Below are 10,906 nucleotides of genomic sequence, written 5' to 3'. Positions count from 1 at the left end.
TTATTTTGATGGTAGATTAGGAGGTTCTGAAAACCCAAGTTTGTTGGTACATTTATAAATCACTAACACACAGAACTACAATAAAAGAGATAAAGATTAAATATATTTTAAAAATAGCACAACAATCTTTTTTTCTGTCGCATATTATATTTGGCCATTAGCCGTGTAAAATTTAGATATACAAGATTTATTGTTAAAATATAAAAAAAACCCAAAACAAGAAACATTATCTATTTTCAGCAATAAACTGAAGGCCACTTTAAAATTGAATTTAAACAAAAAATGTATAGCAAGTTCGAAACTTATCCATCCGACTTACATTGCCCAAACACAACAGTGTAGGAATTATACCCGTTCACTGTTAATTTTGGTGGGGAAAAGAAATCACGTGGTCCATGATTACACAGAAACGCACGTGTACTAAGGGTATAAAAACGGTGTGTATGGCATGTCGTGCTTACACAAAGCTAAAAAAAACCCAAAAAGGATGCCACGACTGAAACAGCAACAATGCTAACAAGCCCTTGGAATGGTACGGATGGGAGCCACCCATTCTCACAAAGGCACGAGTCTTCGGTTGCTGCCGAGTTGCCGTTACAAACTTTAAGCAACGTCACAGGCTGACAGAGTAACTTTTTTGTGCGTCGGAGAGTATTCGACTGTATTGAAGCTCCGCACTGGATGGTCACACACGCTACTAGTGTGAATGATACTTGACATGTGGTTTTCCGTTTGCATTGTAACTTTGACAGCCCGGTTTTTGCACTCCACCCCACTTTGTGCTACACAATCCAAAGCTATATAAAGATTGTCATTTGTTGTTCTGGTTTGGTTGACTTCTTCAATCTGTTTATAGCATTTCAATCCAATAATTTATATTGTGTTGTTTTTATCTAGGGTGTTTTCAAACCATGGTTTTTTTGGCCTTCAGTTTATTATATTCAACTAAGGCTGTCTTTTACACATATATATGATTCATTCAATTCAGTGTCAAAAGACGTACCGTGAAAATGAAGATTAAAGAAGAGAAACATGCTGCCCAGCCAAAACCATACTGATCTGTAATAATACCACCAACTTACGCTCTAAAATAGATGCAGACTAAATAACATCAGTAAAGAAAGGCTACAGACTACGAATAGCTTGAGACTTCAGACTCACTCGCAATAAAAGTTGATATTTTAGTAAGTTGTGGAAGCAGAAATTTGAGTTATCTTATTCCAGTGACAGGAAATCAGTTGTTCCAGAATCGGAAAAATCGGATATTTTGCCATAAATGAGAGACGGTAAAAGGAACTTTACTTACCCCAATGAGTATGCTGAATTATATATGCCACTTACCATACCAAATGTATCTAAAGATTCTTCATAGCCCAATTGTCTGACAAAGAAAAATATATATTCCATTTGGAATCCGGGATGGCAGATTCTGGAACAGAATTTTCACTACCTGCCTGCTATAAATAATGTAATGCAATAATGTTGATTTCTAATAAATCTCTGAAATATCTCTCAGCTTATTGATATTTTTCATGTTGATGGGATTGGAAGGATTTGCTTTGTCAGACTACAATAAGAAACGTTACGTTACAAGCCCGAAATTATCTTAAAAAACTTACTTGACTCCATTAATCATTGCCTTAAAGTAAGTGACAAATGCTACACCAACTGTTATACCAAATATAAGTAAAGTGGTAATAATTAACCAAAGTTCATATGGAATAAATGGAAAGAAGGGTGCTGGTCCGAGTAATAAAAACATCATTGCTGAAGATATTGAGCCAACTATCATCATTCCCCCAATCCAACCCTAAAATACCTTAATCCCTGAAGATCTCTCAACAATTAATCAAATTTAAATATTTCATAATTTCAACAAAAGTTTACTTTATAATAGAGTATTACGAATCCTTCCATTATGTAACACAAATATTATGAAATTTAGATAGTTACCTTAGAATCCCCGATGTAGCCAAATAAGTAGTATATGTCTTTTCGGATATGACGCATTTCACTTCTGCGCATGCGCAGCTTTTTCAATGCGTCATATCCGAAAAGACACAACTGTTAAAAATGTATTATAACAGACTTCCCAAACTGTTAAAAATGTATTATAACAGACTCCCCCCAAACTGTATTATAACAGACTCCATATAAATTACCCAAACCACAGACAAGAATCACTAATAATAATACAGTATAAACCGCATTAAAAATGTCTTTAATTTTAAAACACGAATAAAAAAAATTCGAAGGAGATGGTTTCTTGTCTGCGCTAACATCTCTCATCCCGAAAGTGGCCAATTTTGTCTCAAACAACAAATTTCCTCCTTGTATTAAATCTTTCGTATTAGAAATATATAGTGTTTATTTCATTATTGAACAAATATGTCTTTAATAAATGTCCATCCTCCTCAAACGTATTTCGGTGCGGGAGACATTCAAAAGTCATTGGGTTCTCTTCCTGGATTCCCATGGGCAAAATATCCCGGAGAAAAACATCTCCCAGGGCATAATTATACAGGTCCAGGCACTAGGTTAGATCTGCGTTTAGACGAAAATGATAATCCCAAACCAGGGGAAGAACCCGTTAATAGAGTTGACGCAGCAGCGCTCAAACACGACATACTGTACAGAAACAAAGACATAACATTCAGACACCAAGCAGACAAACAAATGATAGACGAACTCGAAACTATTCCCTATCCCACTTTCAAAGAGAAATTACAAAGGGCTCTTATCATAAAACTCTTGAAGGCAAAAGTGAAATTGGGTATGGGCATAGCAGACGAGATTCACAAAGAATTTCGAAAAAACAAACATTACCTCAAAGTCAAAGTTTTTGATAAAGATGAAATTTGGTCAGCCGATTTAATCAACATGCCAGTCGAGAGAGGGTACAAGTATTGTTTAACGGTGATCGACATATACACGAGATACGCTTGGGTCTTTCCCTTGAAAAACAAATCGGGTCTGACTGTCAAACAAGCATTCGAAACCATAATGAAACAATCCGACAGACGACCCCTAAAGTTGTGGGTTGATAAAGGAAGCGAATTCTACAACAGAAATGTGAAATCTCTGGGGTTTGAAATTTACAGCACGCATAACGAAGGTAAAGTCGTAGTGATAGAAATATTCAACAGGACTCTTAAAAGCAAATTATTCAAGAAATTCACGGAATTGAAATCTCAAAAATGGCTTAAAATATTACCAGTTGTTGTCGACGAATACAATAACAAAATACATTCGTCTATAGGGGTGACGCCAACGCAAGCCTCTAATAACCCGAATATCATAAAGTCCGTCAACACTCGAAACAACTTTGAAAACGAGATTAGCAATTTGAATATTAAACTCAAATTTAAAGTTGAAGATCGAGTTCGTATTTTTAAATATAAATCATTGTTTCAGAAAGGTTACGTCGGGTATTGGACTAACGAGATATTCATCGTTGATAAAGTAAACAACACATCACCTCCCACGTATGAATTGATCGATCAAGACAAAGAACAAATCATAGGAAGGTTTTATCAAAATGAACTTCAAAAAACTGACTTTTAAAAATGAATCTCGAAAATGAAGATTTAGATGAAAGGTTAAGAAATTTAGATGTCGACAAGCATTTACGCTCTCTTAAATTAAGATTTTTTAAATTTAAATGTAAATTTATCTTCAAAATATTATTGAATGTGTTTTATCAGAATGTTATACAAGTTTTTTCAAACACAAACTACGTATATATTTCGTCAATTGGGTCTTCAGCAATACTTTCCGCCTACTTCGAAAAACACCTAAAAAAAATCAACTTAAAAAATGAATGCATTTCTCGATAAATACGGAAAAGACACGACCACAAACTTTCAACTTGTGAAATGGGCCAAGGAGTTGAACGTCTCACCGTTTTATTATTGCATGCGAGATGAAATTGATGAACTGAAATACAAGAAAGGTAAATTTTACGCCATCACAAACATTCACACGTCGGATCAAAAAGGAGTTCACCACTCTGCTTTACACAAAGATTCTTCGAATAACTTTTATTTCTTTGATTCTTTCGGTCTAGAACCGACAGAAGAGATAACGAAATTGACTAGCAAACCAATCAAATGTTCTACGTTTCAAATTCAAATGCCAGGACAAAAGCTGTGTGGACAGCTGTCGCTTTGGGTTTTATATCGGTTGAGTTTGGGAGAAAAGTTTGAAGAAATTATAATAAATTTAACTCAATAAAAATGGCAAACAAGTTTGGATTAGGGTCTTTACCTCTAGAATCCAAAAATCCCATGACGGCGTTTATAAACAAAGCGAAACCTTTTTTCGTGGATCAAATCGGAGACACCTTACAAGGGGATATCGATATGAACAATTTCAAAATAACTAAATTAAAGTTTCCAGGAAACGATAATGATGCCGTGAACAAGAAATATTTATTGGATCAAATAATCGCAATTCAAATAGATAAGGACCATGTTGAAAATAGAATAAATGACGTGAAAAGATACCTCAGACGAAATATTAAAAATCTTGTGGACGAACCCAAACTACAACAAGAGTTAACGAGTTTGAAACGTCTTATTCAAGTGGATAAAACAAGTCAGTTGCAAAATTTAATATCTAAATTAGACGATAAGATTACGAACGTAAAAATAGACGTCCAACGTTTAATAGACAACCCAAATGTAAATGAGGATAGATTGAAACGAAAACTAACCGCTTTGGAAAGAAAACTTGGCGAATTGCTAGCAGAACTAGACAAGACCGTGGACAAAACCGAGTTACAAAATTCGATATCCAATTTGAACGAAAAGATCGCGAAGCAAAAATCAGATGTTCAAGATATAATTAACACACTTCCCATTGACAAAAATACGTTGAAACGACAATTGACTGTTTTGGATACTAAAATCACAGACGAATTAGAAAAAGAAGTGGGTGTGATTAAAAACTTTCTTCAAAATAAATTTCGAGATGATATGAAAAATTATATTAAAGAACAGATCAATCTTTTGGTATCTAGAATTCATGACGATTTTTTGAGACAAGAGAGAAAGTTGAGCAAATTAGAAGCTATTGTCACGGACAAATCGTATTATTTCAATCTTCCATTCGAAAGTGACACTGTCTTCGATAGAAAAGACCAAATTTATAAATCAAACAAATACGGATTCAAAGCAGAAATAAAAGTGGGTTCTCTCGCATACGGAGAACCTAAAACGTATTCGATATCGGCGAAACGCAAGAGTTTTCTTTTCGAGGTAATTGTCTGATTCAAATAGAGTTTCCCATGAAGGTTAAAGTCAATAAAGTAGTCTTCAAACAAACTGGTAATGCCGTCAAACATATTTCATTATTCAATGATGGTAATTTGGAAGAGAATATACGTTTGATTGATAAAAGGGACCAGGAAACTGAAACGAAAAATGGTAAATATGTAGACACCTTTAAAATGGAAGTAGAAAATGATAAGGATATCATTGGAATCAAAGATTTGGATATGATATTGGAGACGGAAAATCCACCATTTACCAACATTGTCAAAATTCCACCATCACTTATAATACCCGTATACGTACACGGAAAAATAGAATCGACAAGTCACGAGTTTTTACGAACAACAGACTTTGAATACGTAAAACTTTATTTTGTTTACGATGGAAAATACACCTCGATCGATGTTCATAAAAGTCAACAAGAAAGAGAGTTTATAGTACATTTATCGTTTGCCGAAGGTTCCGACTACATCCTTGAAGGTGGTGGTTTTATTTCTAGAGCCAAGATAAACATCGAAAAAGAAAAAATAAAATATTCCTATCATCTTAAAGAGGACCATACGAAAAAAGAAATGTCGTTAGTACGCGTAAATGTTTTTACTTTTAATACCCGCAAATATAATAATGCTAGGCCAAACAAGTACGCTCTATACGATATTCCGTGGTTCCATTTATCGGAAATTCACTTAATTTAACGACTTAAAAAATGGAACTCGAAAGCAGACAACAATACATGATAGACAAACAAGAAGAGTTGAAAATAAAGTTGAGACAACATGGAGTAGAATCGCTTCTTTTTTCAAAACAGCGAGCACAGTTCTAACGGTAGGAGTAACGGTGGCAACGGCCGTGACTGGTGGATTAATGCTTCCGGTCATCGTCCCAACCGTATTGGCTGCATTAACAGCCGTTCAAACGACTTCTTGCGGCCTCATCACTTTAGGTTTCACGAGCAAAAGAAAGCTCATTATAAAAAGAAAACGGATATCTTGAATATGTATCTTAATCAATTGTACATCTTTTTCGAAAGATCGAGAGAAGACAAGAGCATAACAGTTGAAGATTTAAAAGAATTCAATGAAATTCTGGACAAATTCCATACAGAAATATCAGCGGTCAAAATAAAGAAATAATCAAAAATATATACTTAAAAAAATATGAATAAAATCGAACTTGCAGACGATGAAACATTGATAGAAAACGCCATATTTTCCGATGTTATCAAGGCTATCTCTGATAAATTTAAAACATTCAAAGGACAAATTAAAAAAGATGGAGAGATAGTCGAGGAAGGGAATCACAGAAAATACATGTCACTCCTCGGTTTCAATGCCAAAACCTTTCACAATATCTTTTCAAATATGGACAAAAAATCCGATGCTTCCGATTGGTATTTTACAGGAAAAATAATTTTAATGAAAGACAATTTCCAAGAAATCAAAAGGTCGAGAGTTGGTAGAGGAGGAACTGATCTACTTAAAAAGATAAATGAATACGAAGGCAAAAATTGTTTCATACCTACAGATGGTCATTGTTTTATCAAATGCGTCAATCGTGTTTTGAACAAAGATTTAACGTGTAAATTTCAAGAATACATCAACGGCTTTTCAAATAGAAAAGGAGTGATGACTTGTGCTAGAATGAAGGAATTCAACAAGAAATTTAACACTTCGTTTCAAATTTATAATCCCCAAAACAGACATTTTCACCCCAGAGACGTGCATGATGAATTAGATTGGGTTTTTTACTTACACAACTCGCATTTCTGTTTGATTAGAAGAAGCCAAAAAAGTTTGGGAATTCAAGAAATAGAAGACAATTACGAACAGGTGTGGAAAACGTGTAGAGACTACAACGCAGTAACACAGGTTTCACCTCTCAAACTAAACGTGCTTTCAAGTATGAGTGATGATGCGTTATTCGCTTGGGATTGCGAAACGTATTCAGAAAAAGACACGCGAAGAGCAAATCCGTATTGTTGCACTTTGGTCAATTTGGAAAAACTAAGAAAAATGTTGGACAGAATAAAACGTCCAACAGATGATATTCCAAATTACGACAAACTTATGACCAACGTTGTAGAAACATTTGTGGGTCTAGACTGCATAGATCAAATGTTGAAATATTTAGGTCAATATGATAGAAAGAGATTAATATTAATTTCTCACAACGGCAGTGGTTTCGACAACTGGATCGTGCTTAAAAATACAAGAAAACTAACGCATTGCCCTTTAAAAACACCCAGAGGAATTCTATCTTTTCCTTTATCTAATCCATATACAGATGAAGATTTACAGAAAAAATGGAAAAGACAGAAAGAAATAAAGGGTAATTATTTACAACATATTAATTTCACATGTTCCTATCAACATGAAAAATCTAGTTTGGCTGCATGGGGAAATTCTTCCAATCTTCCCGCGAATTTGAGAAAGATTGCCGACGTAGATATCGCTAAATACACGCAAGACAACTGGGAGGAATTGAGACACGAATGGGAACCTTACGCCAAGAGAGACACTCTCTGTTTGGGAGCTTGTTTGATAAAATACAACCAAGTCATGAAAGAAGTTGTAAACCAGAATATGTCCAATAATCTAACGGCTCCATCTTTATCTTTAAAGGGTTGGTATTATTTATATCATTACGATAAAGAAATGGTTGAAGAAGAATGGTATGAAACTACTAGAATGGTTGCGAAACATACCGAAAAAGAAAATATAGAAAAAGTTTATTCGCACACTAATCCTTTTATAAGAAATTTTATCAGAATCTATTAAAGGAGGAAGAGTTTCGGCAAATAGAAAATCATTTGAAACGAACAAAATGGATGAAATTTGTAACGTATTAAAGGAATATACAGAACTTGAAAGTAATAACATAATTGATTTATTCAAAGAATACAGTGCAAGCACAAAAGACAAAACGGAAGTTCATTCGAGACTTAAAAAAATAGAATGTACTAAACTAATGGCATTTGATGCTAACGGTTTATACGCTTCCGCCATGTCGGATTTAGACAGTGAATATCCGAGAGCGGAAAGTGGAAGACCGTTTCTACCAGAAGAAGAAGAAAAAGAATTTGTAAAACTCTTCAATAAACAAAAATTCAGACCTAGAACAGCTATTTTAACAGTGTGGTTTGACTATCCCAAAAACATGTTCTTCCAACCGATACCAGCTAAAGATAAAATTACTTTCACGAATAAGAAGGTAAAAAGGAAACTGGTAACAAAATCAGGTTTAGAAATGGTTTCTGTCACGACGTTTTAACATCGGTTGATATTCAAGAAATAGTGAAAGCCGGTAGACGAATTATTAGAATATTAGATGGTATAGTTTACGAAGAAAATTTTAAAACTCCACCCTATAGAGATTATATTTTAATTTTGAGAGATTTAAGAAATAAATATAAACGAGAAGGTAATATCGTGGGTAGTAATTGCATGAAATTATTGGGTAATTCCTTGTATGGTAAATCAATTCAGAAAGATATATTCACAACTAGACATTTATGGAATGAAGCAACTTTACAGGCCAACTTTGATTCACGCGTTAAAACCTATGAGAAAATTAATGATACTCAATATATTGTTGAAACAGAAATTGAAGAAAAAGAGATTACTACCGAAGATAGAAAATCTACACGACTAACACCTAGTCATTTGGGATCATTCGTTTTATCTCACAGTAAAAAAATAATGAACAATTTCATTCACGTCATAAATGGATTTTATAAACCCGAAATATACTATACCGACACCGATAGTTTGTACATTTCATCCAAAAATTGGAAAAAACTAAACAGAGCTGGTTTGGTCTCCGAAAAAGACTATTGCAAAGGTAAAAACGATTACGGTGACGGTGGAATTATATTTGGTTTATATTTAGCACCAAAAGTCAAATACAACATCGTTTTGACTTCTGATGGTGTCTTAAAAGAAAAGAAAACGTTTAAAGGTTATTCTAATGATAAGATAAGTGTAGAAGATTACGTTCAGTTAGCAACCGGACATGATGTGTCGAACGAATTTAATAAACCATGGGAAAAAAGTTTCACCAATGGAGTAGTTATTCCAAATGATAAACAAACTAAAGTTTTTAGAAGTTATTTGAATAATGTTAAAAGAAAACCACCAAACAATGAAGGAATTATGTATCCTTACAACGACAAAGATGAGAAAAGTTTTGACGAAAACTATGAATTTGATGATTTCGATTATCTTACAATTCAAGAAGAGAATGAAGATTGTTTTAAATGAAGTTGAATGACAATTTCTTCGTTGCCAAAGTCTATGAACCTGTTTTTACCGTCTTTGATTTCCAGATTTATATCTTTGATCATGAAAGAATTGACTGGTAAATAAGTCGTTTGAAACGGTTTCTCTATAATTCTGTATCCGATCGGCACCGTAAAAGTCGGTATGCTGTATATGATTTGGCGTTTGTGCTTGTTAAAAAATCCACCGTTGATCAAATTACAGTGAATGTTGATCACGTCGATGTCGTTCTCGATGTTGGCCTTGTGCGGCGCCAATGTCGATTGCGCGTATATTCGTTTATCGAACCCTAGTAACGCATTCAACGAATTTTCTACGTTGAAATCGACTTGACTGTTATTTCTCAAGATCGGTTTTATTTTGTTCAGATTCAGATTACCTTCGAATTCGATATTGTTTTTACCGTTCACGCTTCCTGAGTATTCGGATAGGTATTCGTTGATGGCTACATATTCGTAGCTCCCCAGTAATAAGCTTATGGTTTCGAACGTAACTCCGTTATCCGTCGATATTTTTAGTTGATTGTTTTTTTCGTTGATGTTTCTAATTGAATTGTAAACGGAGAAATACTTTAATCCCAGTTCGTACTGTTTATTGCGATCGAGTTCATACTCGTAGTTTAGAGACAATTTGATGTCTGATTTATTCGAGGTGATAACGAACAATTGTTCTTTATTGGACATTTTTAATGACGTTTTTATAGTCTTTTTTAGTGATGATTTTTTTCTCCAAAAGCCGTTTTCATATGCCATTGACTTCGTTGTATTGTCTGTCCGATCGATGACCTTCCTTCATGGCCTCTAATATTATTTCTAATCTATTAAGCAATTCTTTATTGTTGTCGGATAAAAACGTTATGCCTTGTCCAGATGCCACCATATCATCGAATTCGTCTATTTCTTGTATGATTGGATAATCTTCTGCATAATCATCTACATCCTCTTCATCTTGCTCAATAACTTTTGTTATATATAAATCAACTTCTTTCAATCTTCTTGTTTCGGGTCCTGACTTTCTGATCGCATGTAGAAATTTTGAGTATGCTACTAAATCCTTGTAATCGGCAATTTCAACATCCTCGCCATTCATTAAATCTATTAATCCTCTCGTTAATGTAAATATACAGTCTTTTGTGTCGATTTTGAATTGTGGTGAATTTCCACTAAATCTTATTCTAAAACCATTGAACAACAAACCCTCATCATCAACGATTGGTGAAATGCTCTTTGGTAAATCTGGGTCAGGGTTTGAAAAAAGACGTTTTATATCATCTAATGTCCTAATTATAATACCATTATATTCAATCGGTTTGGGTTCTATATGAGGTGTGGGTTCTAAAGCTAATTTTCTTTTTAA

General features: G+C 34.1%; 4 protein-coding genes across 4 annotated transcripts; 3 read left to right on the top strand and 1 right to left on the bottom strand.

The window, feature by feature from the left end:
* On the bottom strand, positions 1-1,765 carry LOTGIDRAFT_158466 (hypothetical protein; the record flags this gene model as incomplete). The annotated part of the gene is made up of 3 exons (XM_009051622.1): positions 1-75; positions 1,342-1,429; positions 1,620-1,765. The coding sequence occupies 3 exons, from the start codon at positions 1,763-1,765 to the stop codon at positions 1-3; spliced, it is 309 nt and encodes a 102-aa protein (XP_009049870.1).
* Positions 1,766-4,235: 2,470 nt separating this feature from the next.
* Positions 4,236-5,968, top strand: LOTGIDRAFT_158465 (hypothetical protein; the record flags this gene model as incomplete). Its single annotated transcript, XM_009051621.1, has 2 exons — positions 4,236-5,258; positions 5,294-5,968. 2 exons carry the CDS (start codon positions 4,236-4,238, stop codon positions 5,966-5,968), a joined length of 1,698 nt encoding a protein of 565 aa, XP_009049869.1.
* A 462-nt stretch (positions 5,969-6,430) lies between these two features.
* On the top strand, positions 6,431-8,050 carry LOTGIDRAFT_158464 (hypothetical protein; the record flags this gene model as incomplete). The annotated part of the gene is made up of 1 exon (XM_009051620.1): positions 6,431-8,050. One exon carries the CDS (start codon positions 6,431-6,433, stop codon positions 8,048-8,050), a length of 1,620 nt encoding a protein of 539 aa, XP_009049868.1.
* A 226-nt stretch (positions 8,051-8,276) lies between these two features.
* On the top strand, positions 8,277-9,532 carry LOTGIDRAFT_158463 (hypothetical protein; the record flags this gene model as incomplete). Its single annotated transcript, XM_009051619.1, has 2 exons — positions 8,277-8,511; positions 8,562-9,532. 2 exons carry the CDS (start codon positions 8,277-8,279, stop codon positions 9,530-9,532), a joined length of 1,206 nt encoding a protein of 401 aa, XP_009049867.1.
* Between the last annotated feature and the right edge of the window lie 1,374 nt (positions 9,533-10,906).

Source organism: Lottia gigantea (genome assembly GCF_000327385.1).
Source record: "Lottia gigantea unplaced genomic scaffold LOTGIsca_17, whole genome shotgun sequence".
NCBI classification, from domain to species: Eukaryota; Metazoa; Mollusca; class Gastropoda; family Lottiidae; genus Lottia; species Lottia gigantea.
This window is presented reverse-complemented; position numbering and strand designations above follow the sequence as displayed.